Here is a 24,044-nt window from a genome sequence, read left to right as displayed (position 1 = left end):
TACTGCGAGTATTTTTTTAGGTTAGTTACATTAAACAGGCTGCCCAGATAGCGAGGCGAAGCACCGCCAGACTTTCTCAACGCACGTTTCTTCAAATATCATAACAATATATCTTGAGCATAATAAATATCTACACGCGATCTGCGAAGTCTCATTATCGACACTGCTAGCATGAAGAATCGCCATACCTCATGTTTTTCTCAGATATCTTCTTTTTGAGACCTTAATTTTGTGCTCAGGCACCCTAACTTAGCATTTTTACTATGACAGATATAAAACGATTTTATTGCTTTTGACGTAAATCGTTTACTTCTGAAATGTGAGATTTTGAATTTGAATGAGAGAGCGCAAAAAAATCACTTCTTAGAAGTTGTAAATCGTCCGCGTCAAAATGGGCATGATTGATTAGAAAATACTATAAAGAGAAGAAACAATAATAGTAAGCAAAAAAAATCGTGATGGAATTTTATATTAATTAAAAGTAATTTATTAAGCTTTTTATTTTTATTATTGAAATGAATAAATAAAAATAGAAATGTAATAATCATTTTTTTATTGGACGGTTTTTTTTTTGTTTAGACAAATGTCAATGTCGTTATTTTAAAAGTTTGCCTTCGATGCAAGCGATTATGTTCCTTATTTGCTTATGATTAATTGTTTTATGACAGTTGCTTGACGTTAGAAGTTCAAACAAATGTTCTAAAGTCTTTAATGTGAATACAAACAGTTTAAATTTTGTAAGTCAGTTAAAATTCATTATGTGTTAATATAATATTATCAGATTTAATGCACACTCTCATAATTACACATTTTAGGTTATATTGAAACATGAACATAAATTTCAAAAGTCGAGAAAAGCGCTTCAAACCTTCAGATCAAATAAAAAACATCAGAGAAACAATATGCTTTACAGATTATTTCTGTAACAAGGCATTCTGTCGCAATATCGCAAGTAATAAATCGAATATTCTGTGCAAGAAGAAGCTAAACTCCCTGGATTTACTCAAGCATATTTTGGATACAAATAACGAAAATTTGGCAGAAAAGCTATTACCACACACCTGGAATATGTGCTTGCAAATAAAGGAAAAGTTTCAAATCAGTTTAAAAGATGATTTCAAGTCGTATTTTGTTAATTTGAAACTTAAAACAGACTTGCACGTTAATAATAAAGAAATAACTAAAGTGCTTGTTCATATTTTACAAATTTTAATACCTAAAGAGTTTTACGGTTGTATGAGAAATCGTAAAACATTTTATAAGTTTATATCGACAATAATAAACAGTATGTCCGGGCAATGTGTAACGACTGATAAAGTGATTGAAAAATGGGATATTAACAGTGTTGCATGGTTAAATATTATTAATATTGAAGCTGATAAAAAAATTGTATTGATGAAGTTTTTGATTTTTATTATTAAGAATGTAGTATGTTCCATTCTCGCCGTAAACTTTCATGTGACGACTACAAAATTAACGCACGAGTCTAAGAAACTATATTATTACTTCAAATCTCACTGGCAAAAGTTAAGTAGTAGATTTGTTTCTATTCTTGAAAATAACGGTAAGATTGTAAAGTGTAACATATACAGTAATGGAGTAAGAACTAAGAAAAAAATACTATTTGATAAAAGATGTGAAAATAAATCGCTTCAGAAAACTTTACCAGTTATGCGTTTGATGTTGAAATCTTACGATACTTTTAGAGTAATTGTGAGATATAAGAAAAAAACACAATTAGAAAAGAGATTAGAGTGTAACAGAAGATTTCTTTTTAAATCAATCAACTTGAATTATAATCTAATGAATCGGATTGATGATGAATATGTGTTGTTATGTAAGAAATGGTATGAAAAGAATAAACCTAAGTTATATTTTGTTAAAGTCGATCTAGCCGACGCATTCGGTTCGGTTGATATTGTAAAATTAAAATCAATTCTTGGAAGCTTACATTTTAATTTTCAAAAACGAGAGAAGAACATTGAGCTTAAAAGAACAATTTGTAAAGAGTATCAGAAGTTAAACGAAGAATTAAAAAAGCCAATATTGATACGTTACGGATCGTGCGTATACGAATGGAAAAGTGGTCTTGTGCAAGGAATGAGATTTTCTCCAATATTATGCGATATATTCTATAATAATTTCGATGAGAATAATCTGAATGATTATAGGACTGATTTAAATGGTGTTATAAAATTTTTGATCAGACTGGTAGACGATTATCTTTTTGTATCTGATGATATTTTGTTGGCGAAATCATTTTTAGAGAAAATGGTCAACTTAGGCAAGATCAATTGTAAAAAAACAATTACAAACTTTAATACAATTCACGGTCGCTTTGATCAAAACATTAATTTTTATGGATACACTTTTAATACAAATAATTTAGAGGTATCCAGAGATGAGACTGTTTATTGTGGTCAGATATGTTACAGAATTGCTTTCAATCAATCAATTTCAAATCAAATCAAGTTTTTAAAGCAGAGAATAGCTCAAACGACTATTCCAATATCATCATTAATTTTAAGCTTGTTGGTTAATTCTGAAGATACAATTTGGAAGAATATATTCACTACTTTATGTATATCGGCTAATAAATTTTGTACGATTATAACACTCTTATTTTGTGATGATACGGACTTTAAAGCTGATATTTTATTCAAAGTGTATAAAGAAAAAGTTGTTGTAAGAATGTGTGATTTAATAATAAAAATAATAATGGAAAATAAACCGAAGAATGTTAATTTTAAATTCTGTATCAATCATTTTCGTTATGTGGCTTATAAGGCATTAAGTCTTTTCGCTTGTAAAAGTAACATTTGCTCAAAGCTGAATCCTTTGATTAGCATTCAACTAAAGAAATCGAATTGCATTGAAGGCAAATGGAGAAATCATTACATGTCGATTGATTCTGATGGATTTCTTATTAATATTGCTGTTAAAGATGTTTGTCGAAGATCAGAGATGAGACGTCAGATTAAAAATTTCAATATAATGCCTCTAGGTTTTGAAGGTTTGAAAAATTGTAAATAATATATTTGAATGTATAAATAAAACTAATTTGTGGAATACAATTATTTTTAATAAAAATTACACGAGTATTTTAGTCATATCCTTTACGAATAGGACGAAAGCATTGGTTTTCTTATATAAAAAAATCACAATTCAACGTCGACACTTGTAAGCAACGTCAAATGAAGAATTTTATAAAACAAATTGCAGAAATCTGTTTTTTATATAAACAATTTGCATATATTATTATAATATTGATAATTTGCATAAATAATCTTCATAGTAACTAATAATAAACATGAAAAAACAATAACACATTTTCATAGCAGCCGTAAATTTAACAATTCATCATGATAAGCTGAGATTTAAAAATACTATACATTCACCGAAACTATTTATACTAATAACATAATCGTATATATAATATCTACAACAAAACTTAATTCAGTATCAGATTACAATGTGTCTTATGTACAAAACAAATTTAACTATGGACAGTGTAAATTTTGTACATACAACATATTGAATGAGATAAATATTCATTGATTATTGACGATTTGTATAAAATGAACAAAGGGAAATAAATAAAAACTGCGAGTAATAAAACAGATTCAACAACGATAAAGCACAATATTCATAAATATCAACATACACTTTCAAGCATATCATCTTGAGTAATTTTCGTCACAACATTAAATATTTATACAATATACATGTATATATTTATGCACACATCTTTGGCAAAGGTTTAATTAAAATTATATTTTAATCCCGATAGGAATGAAGTGAAAATTATCGTATAGTTTAGAGAATAAGGAGCGTTTTTTTTTTGTATTATGCAAAAGAAGGAACTATACCTAAACTTATTTAATCATTACATCCGAAACATTATGCAACCATTACATTAGTACAATCATAATCCAATCATTATGCGATCCGCAACAGTCTTCCGTATAGATGGCATCGCCTGGTCCCACCACAGTGGAATAAAAATGTTTATTTCAGATTCACTCAAATTCCAGCATTATCATCATACCATAATCTTTTTTCGATATCTCAATTGATATTGTACGGCTAAAAATAAATTAAATATAAAAAAAAAACATTTTTATGCTATAGACCTTAATATTTTAACTAGAATATACTATAGATATATTAGCAGCAAGACAAACTTTGCTTTGAATTCTGAGAACTATTGTAACACTTTGTTCCAGCCCTCAGGCGAGTAACACCCACACTATATATCAATGGCATAATTATGATCTTAATAAGCCATCATATATATTTAGATATTATTTACATTTTAGTTATAAATTACCTAAATAAATACCCGATTTAATTTATATGAACTGCTTGGAAAAAACTAAATACTAATTACCTTAGCACTAATAAATGGGTCCACGTGTAGAAAGTGGACGATGTACTGAATATCTATCAATTACACAACTTGAAAAATACTGTATCATATATAGACAAATTACTGTTCAATCGCAAATGAGTTTATCAACCATAATAAATATAGTCTGTTGTCGATTGAATAAAATAGTGTTTAATGCTTTTTATGACAATTTTATATAGTACTATGTCTGATATACCTAATCAATATTTTTTCGTAAGAGATGGTTATATCAACCAATTTTTAATATATTATAAAAGCTTAAAACACTACTCTATAGCTTTGTAAATTGGCAGCAGTTTTACATAGAGTTCGAAAAGTGGCCGACAGATGGCAGTATGAATCAGAAATGCTACACCAAGATACAGAAGTAGTTTAAAATGACCAAACATGGAATAAAGTGGAGCAGCACATTGTTGTTCAATTTTTGAATAGTTATATGGGAAAAACCATTGAAATTCATTGAAGTTCAGTATGGTGATACATGTTTGTCACCCCAGCAAGTGTAGGAATGTACTAGTAAAACTTCTATAACATAATATTTACAACTAAGCCAGGCATATAAAGACATCAGAGTTCATTGCAACATTTAAAGGTAACGTAAAGGAAAATCGATGAGTGAGGATTATGCTGACTCATTTAAAATGAATGAGTAGGTAATATTTTAGCACTGCCCAGGGGGAACACTGTTACTAGTATAGCAAATGAAGAACTATTCTCTAGAATAATTTGCAGCCTGCAATCAAATCAAATGGTGTAGATAGGTGTTTTGTTGCAACAAGACAATATTGTCCGTTCCACAGTTTTAACGATTCATGGTGAGCAAAATATTTTTTATAAAGGTATTCAAACACTTTATTAAGCACTGATAAACTTGAACTAAGCCCTTTTTCGTACAATAATTACCGGATGGAAAGTTTTTATTCAAGATTTTAAAGTATGCTATTTATTATACTATATTATAAATTTACCTCGTCTAATATTTTAGGTTTACGCTTTTTTTGATATTATAATATGGATAAGTTTTTAAAAGTGATTAGTTAAAATATTAAGGTCTACCCTTTTAGCAATATTGTCATACATAATATTAAAATAATAACAAAATATTGTATTATACACCTAACTACATTATGGCACAGTGGAAAAATATTATTTTCTCAAATATAAATAAAAAATATCCTACAAAAAAACGTTACACTCCATTGATCCCGAAATATAAAAAAAAGTGTATTATAAAATATTTTCGTTTTGTATGTATATAATGTATATCATTAAAAAATTGTATATCATATTAAATAGTATATATTTAAGAAAACTTTACTTCTTTAATATCAAAAAATTGTTCTAAAAAAACTTATTGAAAGATTGAGATATGTACAAAAAAAAGTAATTCGTCTAAAACTTCTGATCGTCTTCAGTCTGTGATCGGAACTAAACAATTTTGAATATCATTAAGAATCATCCACATGATGACACATACGTTATATATACATACATAGAGTTATATAAACTATAAAATACATACATAAGTGTTATAATTTCTTATTGAAATTGTATACCTTTACAAGATGAATGTTTCATGTAGTACTACATAGAATCCGAAAAAAAGGAAATGTAGAATATTATGTAATAACATGCTTAAAACTATTTGTACAATATTGTGTGATAGTAGGAAGACTGTAATTTAATATTACTATCAACATTAATACGAGTCAATTTTATGTTAGTGAACATCTTCTTTGTAATGTGAATACAATATTGATGGATATGTTTTCAGTTGAATTCAAGTTCATATCATAAAATCACAGGTGTATAAACATCTGAAAATTTACACTACACTTAAAAAAACATCTACATGTAAAGGTTGTACAAAAAATATGAATTTAATATGAAACTGAACACGTAAAGACCTAAACGCTATACAAGTTAGGGAGGTATTGGAATGGGCGATTATATCGGTTGAGATTCAAAAACAATCCACAAGCAAAATAGGGTAAAACGCTATAAATACAATAAAATATGCACTATGAAATAAATCACATAACAATAAATAGATTTCAATGGATTTCAACTGAAACTCAACGTTTATGTACAGACATTTCGTTATAAAACTTTATAGTTAAGCCTATTTTTTGTAACAATCACATGGAAAAAACCATTTGATATTCTTTGGTTGTAATGGTGTTTGTATTTTGGATATCAATACCTATCACTGTACAACTAGTTTTATTCCTATAAATGATTTATTTGAAAATATGCACTGATTGAAAATCCAATATAACTTCTTTTCTACTATATACTTTTTTATTTAAGCCGATTTTATTTTTGATAGTTTTGGCTAAGTAACACCTTTATTTTGATAAAATAATTGTATTCTTTATATTGATAATGATAGATTATGTTGTATATAGTATAACTTGCATTAATTTGAATCGAAGTTTTAAACTTCGATTTTCGAAGACATTACAAAAAACAACCAGTAAGTTATATTGTATTGTCAATTTCTGTAATTAGTTTTTAGATAATATGCTTTTTGTTTTAGTTGATTATAATAATAACAATACAATAACACATTATTAATATTATACTGAAAAATGTGTTATATATCATGTATAATCAATTTTAGCATAAACCATCAGTAACAAAATCGATTAACAAAAAAACTGTACAGATTTGCAATCAGCACTTAATTTGTCATATAAACCAGGATATTCTATTTATACAGTAAAAAACTTTTTGTACCGTGTATTCTATGATGTTAAATAGAGGTATTGAAAATAATCAGGTATAATAACTTTAAATTGACATCAATTCAATAAATATAAATTCATACAACATAATGATGAGCAGTCAAGTTTAACAGCAAAAAATGGCCTCTCAATTGTTTATAATCGCTCAATACCTCCGTTTTGATTGCTACATGTACGTAGGCTTCATTTTGTACGCTCTCTTCCATATTTCACATAAACATACGGTAGAATGAAACCGATAAAAGATTGCCAATGGCATCGAGACGTGCGTGATGATCGTCCAAGCCCAAAGTCCGTAAAAGTGCAACTGAATCGGATGCGACTCGGCTCTGCTCTTCTCCAAAGTGTTTATGGCCCACATGGCAAGATTGGTCACGAGTAAGAACGTAACGATCTCCCTGCCTGGTTTTCTTCTTATTTGCTCCGGAGTCGATACAGATCTTTTGCTCGCGTCTAATATGAACATCGTCTGGCATGTCGTTTGTATAAGTGAAGATAAAGCCGTTATCAATACCAAAATAGTATTCTTCTCAATAGTGAAATGTCCACCTATTATAGTGAACGTGCTATAGATGAACATTCCGGTTTGAGCGCCTATTAATAATATATTATCAAGCTCTAGATTTCTGTTGCCGTCGTATCTCAAATGCCGAACTTGTATCATACCAATCAACGTTGCCAAAGTAGTCATAGCGTACAAAGTCAACTCACATATATTCACCTCAATGACGGCTAAGTTTACAAACTCTTTCTTTGAGATCAGAACGAAGAATAGTATGAGCGATATTATTGTCAATACTAAAATTAATATCCCTATGAAGAGACCTTTGTGAGCTCTCGCACAGTCAACGGAGTAGAGATGCGGCGATCGTTTATAGGCGTGGCCTTCTGATAGTTTCAGCTTGCTCAAAGCCGCTGCTACGTTTCTTTTGGGAAACTTGGAGATGTTCTTCCACATGACGTATAAGATGGCGGCGCATATGAGAGAGTATTCGATCGTGCAAGGGAACAAAAACGGAGACGCATCTTGAACGAGCGTACCCATGATGTTTGTTCTTCTGCATTCGAATATGTGATGAGGACCTTTCAAGCCGCGAGCCACTCTGAGATGTGCTGCTGCCGGATGATCGGAAGGCACAGGTGTTCCAAGAATACTAAACGTATTCTTTAAAGCTGAAATGAAAAAATATATCATAAATTACATGTTGATTGCAATAATTTTGCTTTAATGAAATACTCTTTTAATTGCAGATTTACAGTTGATTATAATAGATAGATTATAGAGCATAAATGTATGTAAATTTCGATTTTAAATATGAAATAAATCACTACAAAATAATTAACTTGAACACTAACACGATAGACCAGTTGTATAAGTCGGTGGCTAATACCTAATAGATCTGGGGTTTATGTAAATATTATTAAAAAATACATACTTATTCTGTGTGATATACCCAATGTGTTATTTTCAGGATTGTAAAACGTTAAAATCTCGTGTTTCGTTTCTTGTATAAGGACGTTGAGCCAAACTGACAAATTAGTGCCGACCATGTGCATCAGTCCAAATCGTGCTACTACTTTATGTTTGTAAACTTTCATTTGCTGAAACATTTTAATAGTTAAATTAAGTACTGACAGATATTAATTAGTTTCAAATATTCCTCTACAAGCTCAGAGCTATGTATTAGTTCAAGTGTGAAAATTTGATTGATTACCTCATTATTTAGAAAAATGAAATACATCTGAATAAATATGAAGGCCATTCGCGTTGCAGGAGTGAGCGCCAACAGCACATTATGGCAATTGGTATCAGGTTCTAATTCAAAGTATTGTCCAAACTCCAGTCCAGAATATATCATAGAGCCAATTCCGAATGCTGAAAGAAAATTAATAAAATTTATTAACCTACATTATAAATTAATCATTCTACATCATATGAAGCGATTTGATTCAAGTTGGACAGAGTAGTTCCATAGTCGATATTCGTGTATACAAAGTGGTTTAATTTTTCAACCACACAGATCCTCAAACGTTTATGGTTTTGGTAACGCTACATATGTGAGAATTACATTGAAAATTTTGGGATATTTAGATTTCAGAAGCAGCGTTCAGAATATATACACGAACCCTGATTAAATAAGTTATTATTATTATATTCTGAAGATATTTCTATCTTTTCCCGCATCAACAGAATTATATAATACAATTGCCCCAAATGAGAGTTAATCCATTTTAGCACAATATCATATATGAAGAGGAAATACAACTCTTTTAGACGTTGTTATTTAATATCTACTCAGCATGAAGCTGAAACGAGATACGCATAAATCCTATGTTATTGTGTTACTTTGATGAATAAATAGTCGTATAGGGAAGACTTTTTCAAGAAGTGTATAGTTCTTAAGAATTCCGCCGTAAGTTAATGGTGCGGAAGTCGTTGCGATGTGTCGTTATCTGGCATGGGGTCTTGTGCTAACGTGAAACGCGTAGGGACCAAACAAAGACTAATGCCAGCTCGGTAAATTATTACATCAAGCGAAAGCTCGGGGGGTGTCACACTACTTTATTTTATTTCATTGCACTCTCGTTTTGGCTACGAGACAAATCGCCAAACTTTGTCCGATGGAAAGATGTATAAATGAGTGCAACAACTCCGCAGTTCTTCCTTAACGAATATAAAATACCTACCTTTAGAATCTTCATGACTTTGCAAGCGAAGCAATTCGTTTATATACTATTTATTTAACCCGTTCCTCCGACCTGACCCGCCGAAGCTGTACAAAGTAGTTCGGTGATTATTCCGGACGCGATCTTTATGGACACTGAATTATTATTTGATTTTTGCGGACAGGATTTTTGTGGACAATAATTATTTCGGACAAAGATTTTTAATATCATATTAAAATAAAAAAATAAGGTAAGCATTTGGATTGTTGAATTTTTAACTACCGAGTTCAATGTAGCAATTAACTAGAATTAAACCCAATGAATTAATATTTTTACTGCGTGAAACATGTTTTAACAGTTTTTCAAAATAGCTGTTGTTGCTATTTTGATTATTTTTATAACATTTTAACCAGTAAACACTGATAAAACGTTTTTTCATAAAATTTAACAATTTAAATGTTAATATTAAATTCTTATTTAAGTATAATATTAAAAATATCTTTTTGTCCGCAAAAAAAAAATTCTGTCCGCAAAATTTGTGTCCGGAACAATTCGAGCACCTTACAGAGTCTAAACAATGTTAAGCTTTATCTTTAAAATAGTATTAAACTTTTTATTTATACAATCCAATATCATGTCATTTCGGGTCAATTTAGATTAGTTTAAAAACACTAAATACATAGTAAATACTCTAAATATAAAGCATATTTGCTCCTATAATAATCTAGTGGGATTTATATATAATTTTATTGCTAGCTTGCTTCTATTAATAAAAAAATATGATTTAATAATCATATCCAATACATTAATTCTCGTTCATGTGTTAAACACGATACGTTTCACATTTCAGTTTTTTATTGATTAAACAAACAGTTATGGCTCATAAAAACAGCGCCATAACTCTCGCATCCCTCGAATTATGTTATGTTTAAAGGAAGACATATAAAAATAAAGCGACATAAAATTTTAGGTAAACTTTAATGAGTCGTGAATATTAAAACGATAGCGTAAACAAACAGATCTCGTTGAAATTTTATTGCGAGTTCGTCTTTATGGTGTTGCGGGAAGGCTTTCATCTCTTGGAATTAAAAGCCACTTATTATTTAATGCATGTTACTATGAAGTATGATAAATAGAGTATAGTGAAATGCGAAGATAACACCCGCATGTTTTGGATACTTATTTGGGCAATTTTATTTCCCCCTTTGTGAAGCTAAATAAAAATTTAAGCGAAGGGTCACTTGTTTCATTATTCATATACAGTAAAACTTCGTTAATTTTTAATCGAAGGGATGGAAATTGAAAGGGTGATAAGAAATGATTGGACAGTGAAATTAATATGCAATATATATTAAATAATCATTTGATTTTATTTTTTAGTAATATTGAATATATCAAGAATTGGGTTACAGGTATATATATATTATTGAATTACAATAATGATTCAGTGAGCCGTTAGATTCTAAACTCTAGAATTTATATCTGATTCATATGTCCATTTTTTACTGTTTCCTGTAATATATGGAAAAAATGGGATATATGGGATATTATATTATTTTGATATCGACTTATAATACATTTAGAAAATCTTTTTATTTATTTTTAAACATAGTAACCATAGATTTAAATGTATTTTGTGAGGTTCCTGATTCCAAATTCATAAAAGTCTTGTGCTTACTTTTTTTTGGCAGAGTTTTTGATAAAAATTTTGTAACCCCATAAAAAGATTCCACGGCGTCAAATTGCATCAGCTTGGCGGCCAGTTGACGTCATCAAAACGTGAAATAATGCGACGTGGGAACTTTTCACGCAAAATATCCAAAATATGTGTGACAAGTTGCTTTGTCTAGTTGGAACTACATGTCTTCTACGTCAATATATTCGAGTTCATGCCAAAAATAATCGGTTATCATGCGCCTGTAGCGCTTACCGTTGACTGTTACAGTCCGACCTTTATCGTTTTCAAAAAAGTAAGGCCCAGTGATGCCGCCTGACCACAATACGCACCAAACAGTCACTTTTTGTGCATGTAATGGTCTCTCGTGAAACACATTGGAATATATTTGAAAATCAGCATCAACTTCCTGATTCTCTAACACCCAATCTGCGAAAACTCTTCGCTTTCTATGGTCTTTAGGCTTCAGTTCTTGTGTTATCTGAATTTTATACGGTTATAGGAGAAAGTTCAGATTCAAAATGCGCCAAAAGGAGCGATGAGACGTATTATTTCGCTTTAATATTAATATTATGTATTATTTTTACCATCGTCGTTAGCTCACGATCGTCTTAATTTAATTTAAATAATTAAAATTTAATAAGCGACACGAGTCACCGCACGCCTTTTGCCGTTTTAGTCGCATCACTTACTAATTTAATTAAATTTAAATTTAAACGAGTATGACTTTAATTAAACACCGCAATAGCATCGCAGAACAAATAATTTGATTGCGGCCCAAAGCGTAGTTTTCTGGACATGTCCAACTAGTGATGGCTCGTTAGTTAGAAAATTTTAATTTGTCAAACTCAGAGCTCGGGGTTCGTTATTGGCTATACACGGTCTGGTAATTTTGTTCGATTACATCGGACGCAGGACAATAATTGGCGAAGGGTGAAAGATAAATATAACTATCAGCGAATAACATTTATTCTGTATTTACATATCTCACTACGAATCATAAGCATTTTGCTTAGAGCATGAAAAAAAAAGTTGTTATGGTCGTATCTGATTTTGAAATCGTTGTTTTTATGATTATGAAAAAGATATTCTACTTAAACCAAATCAGTATAATTTTATCTTCGGTCGTGTAACAACACCAAATTAAAAATTATCAATGATTTTGAAAATTCTACGGTGGCGTTATATTCGTTGAGATAGATAGGTTTTATTCCGAGTTATATTTATTATTTATCTAAGTGCTAGATTTCTTTCGCAAAATAAACCACCACGACACTTAAGCGGTTAAATACATTTACCCGTGTTATTACAACGTGGCGACACGTTGTAATAGCGGTGAGGGGGAGCAACTGCGCATTTTTTTCTACTTCTCCCTTCCGCAAAGTAATTCATTTATTTATTACGTTTGTTTTAGATTTTTTCGTTTTCTACCGAATTCCGATTAAAAAAGCATTTTTTTTATTTCGCGGCGGCACTTCCGTTTCATTACGCCTCAAAGGGAGAGTCTAACGAGACACTTTCGGGGCAATATGTAAAATAACTTTTAGGGCCGAGCGTCCTCTTTTGGCGGCGTGATAAATTGAAATTACACGGAATGGCGAGCGAAGACGACTAGAGAAATTGGATCCACAAAAAGGAAGCGAGGGGTGGAAAATGGCCGAGGACAAAGCCAAAAGACGTTCTTATCGCTCGCTGAGAATCGATTTCGAATTCGATGCCGCTTCCTTTTGTAATTTGACACTCGCGAATTTCCGACGAATTATTTCGATGGGCTCTTTTTCTTACTTCTCTCTAACGACAGTTAAGTAGGAATTTGATTTTAGAATGATATTGTTAAGCTCATGTGAAACTTGATTTTTATGTGCCCTCATAAATCAATAAATTTGATATCGAAGAGTTTTGTAGCGGGTATAGATTTGTGGTGCTGTATTATGCCGTTTCATATCAAGTAGTCGATTTTTATTCATTCGAAACGGACCGTATTGAAATAAGACGTTCTAAAATAACATAAGTTATCCAATGTTATTAATAAACATTTAAAGTTTTCAATATGATAAACAAACACGAAATATAGACTTAAATAATGGTATAAAAAGAAGATTATCTTATCCAAGTTGAATTAATCACTAAGTTAGAGCGGCTTATATGCAATACACAGGTTAGGTTAAATTATAAATATTCATCTCACCAACGGCTCCCATTCTGAGGTAAAAGCTGCCATAGTGATGCTGTTTCGGTCCTCCCACCACAAATCCCAAAGACATCCTTTTCGACAGGCCTCCTTGGTATTGTGAATCAGTGGCAGTGGACATCTCGGTATCGGTCTGCTTCCTAGACGTTTCTGACTCGTCTCCAGAATCAGAAGACGATGACCTCGGCGGCGTGGGCAAAGAAGAGCGGTTCTCTGGAATAATTTTAAGCAACTTTAAAATTTACTTGGAAATTATGGTAAGTAAATAATTCGTTTAGGCGCCAGACGGTATATGGTGTAAGGTTTTGATGAGGATTAGACGTTCAAAAAAAAATTAATTCCAATTATGTAGCGTTTTTTTGTGTTCTCGTAGTGGGAATTTTTTCACGGCGCGTTGTATAAACTGAAATACATTGTGAATTTCAAGAAGAAACGCGTGATTAAAACGGCGTCTGAAGTTCAAGTACCTGACGAGAAAACTTTCCAGGACTTTACTCCTTCAGCTGCCAGAAGGGGTTTCATTAATATTCAACGCCGTGAAATGCACATTAATTTACCGCAAAGGGAGGGAGAATATGCCGATTATATAAATAAACATAAATCAGCAGTTCCCAATTTTTACTTAAAAATATATTTTTTTACTAATATAAAAGTTATTGTATATATTTAAAATATTTATAATATTCTAACGTTTATATCAAAGCGTTCTAATTCAAAATACATGTAATCGTAAAACTATAAAGAAATGGTTTTCAAACTAATTTTAAATTGATTTCTATGATCCACTGTTTTTTTTTTATATAAAACATATAAAAAATAAATGGTAAAAATATTAACACGAAGAACCTTAATACTTTTTAATCGCAAATATCTTTTAATAATTTTTTTCAGCTTTCTTTTAACAATTTTAAGCCCATTCATAAAATTTGTTCTTTTAGTTTTAAAAATAATAAGTTAAAGATTCTCATATATACTGCATGGCTAATAAAAAAATAGTTACTTTCCCTTTCGCTCGCTCGCGTGTTAAGTGACGAGAGTGAGGCGTGCGCTACATGCGTTCCGCACGCCCTTATCTCTCACTCACTCTCGTCACTTAACACGCGAGCGAGCGAAAAGGAAAGTATCTCACGGTACGCGCCATACGTGTTTCTGTTTTTTCAAAATGATCGTTAGAATGACCTCTAAATTATAACATATTGTGCAAGTGGTTGAAACCGCTACAATATAAATGCGTAGTATAATATATGCTATCTTAATTTTGCTCAGTTACACTTTAGGAACCCGAAGAAAATGGTACTTTCGATCTAAGCACAAGTTTATTTGCGTTAATCTAACACCGCATATGTAGCGCTAGTCAATTATATAATCTGAAGCAAGTTCATCAAAATTTCAATTGTGTATGTTTTAGATATCTTATTATAAAAGTACACATTATTAATATAATGTTAGTCTTAACTGCGCATAATAATTAAAATGAAAATGTTTTAATATAAAGTAAAAAAAGCAATAAATGTACGCGCCGTAGACGGTTAACCGGTAAATGTACAACCGGGAACAAACGGCTCCGAGCGGACCCGGCTGCATTTTCCATAATAAAACATAATTTAACATCCCATTTCCGGTAGAAGGCTGCCGTGAATTTCCGTCGCAGAGATGAAATTCCGGCGATAAAGCGCAGACGAAAGCTACCAAAAGGTGAAAACATGAATTACAAACACGCCAGGTGCACGAACTTTAACATTAAAAATAATATAAAATTAATTTTAATGAACACATTTGCCACTATGATGTGTGAAAATTCGTATGTGAAAAACTTTTATTACTATGTGAATTTTAATGATGAAAATACATGCAGCATTTACTTCTGTATCAGCCTATATGGTTTACGTAATCGCATGGTAACATACCACAAACAACGTATTCAAAGGAAACATAGAATACAAACGCATTATAGAATTATTTTTAATTGCATATCACTTCTGGACATGTCTTAATTTCATGATATGTATGTTTAAAAATAAAACATATTGCTTTACTTTGCCTTACAGAAAATGATCGAAATAACCGGTGGCAAAAGGGGTGTTTTTTTATTTGAATTTAATATAAATATTATTGGGGCATGTCTGCATTTTAAATACGACTTCGAAATATTTTATATGATATTCAATAATAGTTAATAAATATGTATTATAATATTTATCAAAGATTACAAATATAATAAACAAATAAATGCTTCTCTAGTAATAGTACACTAATACAAATAAAACATATTTTCGCCATCTCACAAAATGGATATACGTGACTAGTGAACGAATTGAAACAGTAAAAATCCAAAGGTTAAATTGAATTGTGTTCAGTTAAATTTATCGAAAGCGTTTATCGTGAAAAATCGACGTCCATTTAATTCGTGTTGTTAAAAAGCACGAGCTAAAAAAAGCTGCAAATCCAGAGAGATTCGGATTAGCGAGCACGCTCAAGTGGCATTCAATGGATGGAGAGAGAGAGGAGCACTCGAAGCTTTCGAGAATAAATTACACGAGTGGTCGTTGTTTATTTACACGCTTACCACAAAGGACTCCTCTTTGTGATACCAACCAGGCGTCCAATTAATTATGCATCCTTTATTTTTAAACACACTTCTTTCATGAAACTCATCGCATTATACTCACTTTCTTTGTCAGCGGCTTTCAGCGCTTTTGACCGATCCCTCAAAAGGGCCGCGTACATGTACAGCAAAAATGCCATGCTGCCGAAATACAGGTACAAGTAGAAACCCTGAAAGAAGAGAAAACGATTAGTGTGCGTAATGATCGCGGTGAAAAGAATGAAAGGATCGGCAGATTAACGTATCTGTGTATGTACCTCATAGAACGAGGGCGGTATGTATGTAGAGATGACCTCGGCCATGGGAAAAGCGATGCCCATCACCACCAGAAGTTTTCCGTAGAGAGCCGATAAGGTATCGGCCAAAGCATCCCCTCTGAAAAAATAAGAAAATATATATAGTGAGATATCGTACGGTTGAAAAGGTCCTAGATAGACACTTTTACTTCAGCGTAAACATAAAAAAACTATAATTTTGCTAAAATAATATTTTGGTATACTTCTTAGTGTCCAGGTCTTTCAGGTATTAGTCAAAAACTTATACCACTGATATATCATTATATGTAAAAAGTCAACATAATACCAAAATACTTTAAGAGAGATCTTTAACTTTCTTTATTACCGAACAAAATCAATTACGCGCCGAATTTAAGTGATTACACAAAACAGTCCTGAATTAGAATTTTTTTTTTTAATATTTAAACCAGTATTAATTTAAAAAAAAAAGTTTTGCGATAGCTGCAAATTTATGTGAGAAGATGCTAATATATTTTTTTAATTGTTTTTAATTAACATTTAATGGTATAATTAGCGTGTTTATAATGGTCATCATGACGCATTGGGAAACTTGTCAAGTAATTATAATTAAATTTTATTTTTTAAAGCAAAAATTATGTTTTCTATACTTAATTTTATCAATTAAGTCTGCATAGTTTAAGTTTTAAGTTTATATATTTATTTGCAAACGTTTTTATATTATAATTTGTATTAGTTTATTTTTTTATTATGATAAAACACGTTTTAATATTTACACAACTTTTTTTTTATTCGTTGTGGGCCATATTTAATTTTAATAATGAAAATATAAATAGTTTTTTAGAGTCTATATATTATTTTATTCTTATTTTAGATTCTAAGAAAAATAATATGGAATATATTACGTTGAAATAATGCATAAACCTTTACTTGAATTTTACTTTGAAAATCATCGCTCCATTGTTCTTACATAAATGTGACAATTTTATGAAATAAGTTCTTCTTGAGGTAAGCCATAATACGAGAACTTGTCAATGATTTCACATAAAGTAAGAAAAATTAGTTCAGATCGTATATGAAAAACCATGAATATACCTTGGAGATTTCCAGAAAATTTAATTTTATTTAGCGAGCACATTAATTTATGGGGATATATAAAAAGCGCTTGTCAATAAGCTCTTATTGACATGAAGAATAAAATTCGTGAAAGTATCAGAGCAATAGTCAGGTATTTATGGAGAGCGTCAATAAAAAATCGCATTTGTGAAAATTCAAGTGGGGTCCATACAAATTTCCATAAATTTTTCATAACAATCAAACAAAGGTTTTTTGCCAAACATAAATTGACATATTCGAAACACCTAAATACAGTATAAAATACTTGAAACTCACAAAGTCACACAGACGCAAGGAGAGCGATGGACTCAAACTATTGCCACAAACTGACAAGTATAAATTAGAGACAGTAAAAATCTAAAAATTTCGAAAGGTAACAGCGAGTACTTTGATAATTTCATTACTGTGAAGTACCATCAATTGCTTTAAATCTATTCCGATCGCCTGTTATAATCGATTTGGATTAACATAGAATATTACTCACTCGACGCCGCCGCCCGGCACTGACACCTGAATTTTATTTTTATATTATTTTAATATATGCTTGTGTTACATTTGTATTAAAAAGCTCTTTCAGCGTCCAACTGGACGCCGAAATATATACGCATCAAAATAAATGTTATTTACCCCACTCTATTCAACTAAGAATATTGAGGAATATATTTATTTATTTATTGCTAGGCCACTTTAGACAAATATTGGGTGATCTAAGTACTTCTCCAGCTCAGTTAAGTTAAATAAAAAAAACTATATAAATAACATAAATATTATGAAACAATGTAGCATTATTAGGGCAATTAAAATTTTTTTGTATCTGAGGAAAAAAATCAATTCATGGAAACACGAAACACCATCAGGCAGGTAATCTTAAACAATATAAAATAAAAATAAATGATGAAGATTTACGTCAAAAGCAATAAAATTGAATCCTGTGGAGAACAGACGGTATAAATATAAAAATATTTTTTTAGAGCTCAATATATTTTTTTTGTTTCGTAAACTACGAAGAAATATTGCGATTTAATAAGTATTGTATACAGAGGTATTGCATCTACGAAAATTTTGACAGTGACGTAAAATCAGATTACGTATTTAAATGTCACAAAGTTTGTGATAACCTTCTACTTTTTCCGCTTAAAATTTACGATACTCTTACCTGAGTATTTAATATAAATAAAAATTTCAACAGCAGCGCTTCTTTTAGTAAAATATAAATGGATCACTAAACAAACATCATACTTATACAAGATTAAGATTTGCTACGGTCATTTTAAGCACCACGTCACAAGTTTATTTTTACTATTAAATCCGAATATTAATGATGGTAGGCAAACTTTTTAATCAGAATTAAAAAAAATAACACACGCAACTTTAGCAATTCATTTCCGTCCAGAATTTCGCACAAAAAAGGCACTCGCGAGATTTTCCGTATTAAAAAATGAGCAAATCCAGAGTTTAATTCTATCCCAAAGTTTGGGTCACTGGGCTGGAAGGGGAGTTGCGTTGTTATATTTTTTTTGTACTTCGTATGATAAATTACACCCAAGAACGTGTCATTAAAAATGCGTTAAGCACCATTGAATTTTTGCGTGAATTGTTTTAGGACTGAGAGAATGCGTATAATGAATATAGTATATATTTTTTAAAAGACATCAATCTAGGCGGTGATTCGAAAAACATTGACTTCGGGGCTGTAAACGACCGGAACGAGCACAATCGAAAAAATATGCAAATACGCAGAATAAAACTCACTGAAGATTAATCAATGCGAGCATGTTCGTGTATTTTTTTTATCGGGGATGATAAATCACGAAATTTACGCACAATGTAACGTAGTATATTTTATGGGGTGGGCTAAAAGCTTTAGGCAAAACTTTTCAATTTTAATTTTGTATAAACTTTTTTTTCAAATTAATACTTTATATTCTGTGAATTAAAATACTTTAGCTACGAGTTTGTATTTACGGCTTTCGTATAAATCAGTGTTCGTGTAAAAAATATTTACGTAACGTAACCCATTTCTGGATAATGTTGTGGGTAGATAAAGGGGAAAAATAGCAAAAGAGCTGAAGGCACGGACCGAGTGTCTCATTGTGGAACAAAGGGATGAATTTATGTACCGTCAGAGTACCCTTCTCAACCGCGATAAGGGATTAACTTAAAACGCATCTTAATCTTATAATCTCGTTGATTGCCTCGCACTTTGAGTATTTTCTTTTTTTCTTCATTCTAAATTTGAATGACTATTAAAAGAACTTTACTTAAAAGCTTATGTTTTCCCTAATAACAAGACATTTATATAAGGTGTGACAATTTAATTCGGGAATGTCACATGAAATATGACTTATAATAAAGCAGCATATAGACTATATTTGTATCAAATATGGAGCAACTAATTTTAGGAATAAGGAAACTTGAAGTTGTTGAAATCAAATACCCTCTCTATTCACCTGTCTCTATACTATTAGACATATTTCTCTTTCCTAAAGAAAAGTCGTTCTTCGCAGATGTCATCCATGGACAGCATTGTCGTGGAAAATAATATGTATGCCGTTATACAAAGTAATATACGGCAAGCCTGTCATATGTTATTAAAGGCTTGTTCACTCGCATATGAAAGAATGGGTATGACTCTGAAGAAGAAAATAATTATGTTAGCTTCTTTAGATACAACGTAGGTATAACATATAAAGTAAATGAAGAGCATCTATAGAGCTATATATACATATATACATGTAAGGTTAAAGGGTTCGCATACTCGAATTAATAAGAAAGCCGAGCCACCTGTAATGGGATTCTTTGTCGGTATATATTCCACGAGCTATTATTTGCCGCACTTCCACATTAGAAGCAATTTCGCTCAGAGAGCCTTGCGGTATGCGATAGAATTTTCCCGCTCGCAGGACCCAAGGTCCCTGAACTTATCGACTCCTTCGCCGCCTCCGGAAAAACCTCCACCCATCGGCTTCCTTTTTCGATTTAGGGGGTTGAGTGCCGGCTGATAGGTATGAAGGGCGCAAATGACGGGAAAAGAGACCAGAGCGGCAAGAGTCTGAAAGCGCAGACGGATCTCACTCGAGCCGCCGACACATAAATCATTCATAAGAACAAAAGGTAAAAGAGGAATAAAATCCGGCCGCACGTATTGCCATTGCTCTCTCGCAAAGTGGATCCGCAAATAAATAGCGCGAAAAACCCACTTTGCGCTAGCGCTGAGCTCCAAAGTCGATTATAAGGGAACAAAGAATGGAAAATCTTGGATGAGCTCTCCTCCACCTGATATAAAAATGTACATGCTTAATAATATACAAAAACTAACATCGTACCTGTTGAAAACAGTTATCTTTACCGACAATAAGTCATATATACATATATAACTTAATAGCTGACTACATACATATACGTTCAAGCAAATATAAAGGAATTTTTTTTAAGCGATTTGTTTTTCGAATTGACAACACTTTTTCCAGCGACAGCCATTTGACATCTGACAGCTGATTTGTTTGCCATTTCACCATAAATAGACTTACTGTGCGCTACGTCCATTTTACGGTCGACAAAAACGTCTATCCGAGCAAATAAATCGAATAACCATGGATCGTTTTTGCACCACGCATACTCTAATTGATTATACGCATCCGTAGAGACGTCGTACAGTGCGCACCCAATATGTTTCCGCTGTGAAGCGTAGTATTGAGGAGGACCCGAATGAGTCGATTCGCCACCGTGCACAGCAATTGGAGCTGTGTCCATCCACTATATGGAAGATTTTGCGGAAAAACCTTGGAAAGCTTACAAGATTCAGCTCATTCAAGAATTTAAGCCGCTTGACTATCGTGCTCGTCATACGTTCGGTGAATATACCGAAAACGAGATTGCTCTTGATCCTCATTCTCACCAGAAAATTTTGTTCAGCGATGAGGTTCATTTTTGGTTGAATGGCTATATTAACAAGCAAAATTTACGCATTTGGAGTGAAGATAACCCATTATTGAGACGCCGGTACATCCACAAAAAGTCACTGTTTGGTGCGCTTTATGGGCTAGTGGAATCATTGGTCCATATTTCCTAAAAAATGATGCCTGCCAGAACGTTACAGTCAACGGAGAGCGCTATAGATACATGATTACTGACTTTTTCGTTACACAATTGTATGGCATTAATGTAGAAGAGATTTGGTTTTAATAACACGACGCAACATGTCACACAGCGCGCGCCACAATCAATTTATTGAAGGAAACATTCTATGAACAGATAATTTCGCGTAATGGACTTTGGATTTTTTTATGTAAGGATATGTGAAGTCGCTAGTTTACGCCGATACAATAAAGACGATGAACGACTTTGAAGTCAACATTCACCGCGTTATTATCGATATTACTACATCAAATAGATGACGGAATTCTAACATCAAAACTAAAAATATAAACTTTCTTTAAATAATAAAATCTGTGACGTGGAAGAGTATCAGGCATCATTTGCAGTTATGTTGTGTTTGAATTGTAGGCTTAAGGATTATTAAGGATTAACAATTAATATTAAGGATTAACCTCTTTCAAAAGTTGCATGTGGCTCAAAATTTAGGACTCTAACCTAGTCGGGTTTATGCTTTAGCATACAGTGTGGACTGAGGCTAAGCCTAACCTCCTACCTGGACTGTCGCGAGTGGTAGCCGCAGTTGCGTCGGTTTATTAAAATCTTTTGTGGAAATAGATATATACATATATACAATCCCATCATTCCATTTTCTTTGGGTCATCAATTTTAAGTACTTGATATTATCAATATACATCCGTACAAACTAATATAATCAAAGAACATGTTAATGAGAACCTCAAACTTCGATCGAACTTGACTTGCTTTTTTAGTCTTAGATTTTCACGGCGTTTCCGTTAATATGATTGATCTTTGTTTCGATATCGTAAACATACAAACAGAGGCTATATTTAACTATTGTATATTAATTTTTAACGGTGCTATTTTTGTTGAAAATTCAACAGTTTTGGAACAAATATGCCTGCTACTCATTTAATGCCCACTACACCAGCAACTTTGTTTTGTACTTTTTTAGCAATCTCCCTAATAATGATTTATTACAAAGTACATTACATTTTTATCGGTGGTTTATGTGTTAAACTTCCCATACACTTAGAAACGTTTGTACCATTTATAAACCCTTCGTTTTAACATAACATCGTCGCCTAAAGCCGTCTTCAACATTTGCACCACCCTACTGCACTTTTTACGCAAAATATATTTTTTGTTTCGTAATTTTCGATATAAAAAACAAACTACGCGTTCATTATGGCTGATTCAATCGTCATTTTTTAGTATTTAATTAAAATGAGTTAATATTTGTTTCTCTCTAAATTTTATATACAATATATCTAATTGTTTTTATTATAAAGAGATATAAACTATACTCACGCTCCAATTGCATGCACGTGTTGACCCTGGGCAGCTCTGGACGGTCTTCTGAGCGGCGGAGGTGGAGGAAGGTGCATCCCATGGTAAAGAGCAGGCGGAAACGAGATCATAGGCGGCGTTGGTAATCTGAAAGAAAAAAGGAAATATCATAAAAACCTCATTTTATACAAAATCTGTTCTTTTCGGCGAAACTGCGTTAAGAAACGAAACCGCAATCTTGATGCCCATATGCATGCAAATTCAAAGATGGGGTTGTTTCGCATTATTCTCACGTAGCGACAAAAACCACCTTAGGTTCCTTATGCCACTCTCTTGTTTGAAAATTGCGAGTTGGGACAGTTTTCTCTATAAAGGATCCCTTGAATTACTGTCGCGTTTCCCCTAGCTAGTGACAAACGTCGCCAGAAGGAAATTAGAATTTTTAAACATAGGTACTTAGACTCCTTCAGCTTTTATGAAAAATCTTTTCGCGTAATATGGTGAGCCAAATATAAGATTCGTGGTAAAATCTAACATATTTTTCATATTATTTATGTTTATAATAATACCTGTTGCATATCATATTGAAACGAATAAGCATTCTAAATTAAACACTTAAATTATATATTTGTAGTAATATTTAATAATATTAGTATAACACTACTTGTAAGATTAACAACAAACCGCTTGTCATATAGCACCCTAATCATTAGTTTAAGCTGTTGTAACAAGCGGCGTTTAACGAGTTAAAGCGATCTTCATTAATAACGGAATTCTTGAAGGGAAGTAACAGCTTTAAATTTTAAACATCTTTGTTAAAGTATTCACAAAAAGAGGTAACATTTACTTCGTTAAAACTAAGTGAATTTATTTCGGTAAGTTAACTTTTTCCCTGGCCTCGTGCGTTCCTTAGACAAGATCTAGTGTGGGCCTTTGACCGACATCAATAAATTTCCATGGGCCTTTTTTATC

At 31.8% G+C, this 24,044-nt stretch overlaps 2 protein-coding genes across 5 annotated transcripts in view; one reads left to right on the top strand and one right to left on the bottom strand.

Moving 5' to 3' along the window:
• Positions 1–613: 613 nt before the first annotated feature.
• On the top strand, positions 614–3,091 carry LOC148237881 (telomerase reverse transcriptase-like). The gene is made up of 2 exons (XM_088181194.1): positions 614–737; positions 816–3,091. The coding sequence occupies exon 2, from the start codon at positions 829–831 to the stop codon at positions 3,031–3,033; it is 2,205 nt and encodes a 734-aa protein (XP_088037320.1). The 5' UTR covers positions 614–737; positions 816–828; the 3' UTR covers positions 3,034–3,091.
• A 3,353-nt stretch (positions 3,092–6,444) lies between these two features.
• LOC148237880 (proton channel OtopLc-like) overlaps positions 6,445–24,044 on the bottom strand; it is a 69,176-nt gene continuing 51,576 nt past the window's right edge. For 2 of the 4 annotated variants that reach the window (XM_088181190.1, XM_088181192.1), the window contains 7 exons: positions 23,094–23,219; positions 16,554–16,671; positions 16,361–16,466; positions 13,689–13,904; positions 8,874–9,034; positions 8,595–8,760; positions 6,445–8,331 (listed from right to left, as the gene is read on the bottom strand). In XM_088181190.1, the coding sequence (XP_088037316.1) occupies positions 7,325–8,331; positions 8,595–8,760; positions 8,874–9,034; positions 13,689–13,904; positions 16,361–16,466; positions 16,554–16,671; positions 23,094–23,219 (1,900 nt within the window). In that variant the 3' untranslated portion in view covers positions 6,445–7,324. The remainder of the gene's footprint in view (positions 8,332–8,594; positions 8,761–8,873; positions 9,035–13,688; positions 13,905–16,360; positions 16,467–16,553; positions 16,672–23,093; positions 23,220–24,044) is intronic. The other 2 variants (XM_088181191.1, XM_088181193.1) reach the window with 1 other exon arrangement.

Source organism: Plectrocnemia conspersa, unplaced genomic scaffold, assembly GCF_051122295.1.
Source record: "Plectrocnemia conspersa isolate PC_06_02 unplaced genomic scaffold, ASM5112229v1 ptg000002l, whole genome shotgun sequence".
Lineage (NCBI taxonomy): Eukaryota > Metazoa > Arthropoda > Insecta > Trichoptera > Polycentropodidae > Plectrocnemia > Plectrocnemia conspersa.
This window is presented reverse-complemented; position numbering and strand designations above follow the sequence as displayed.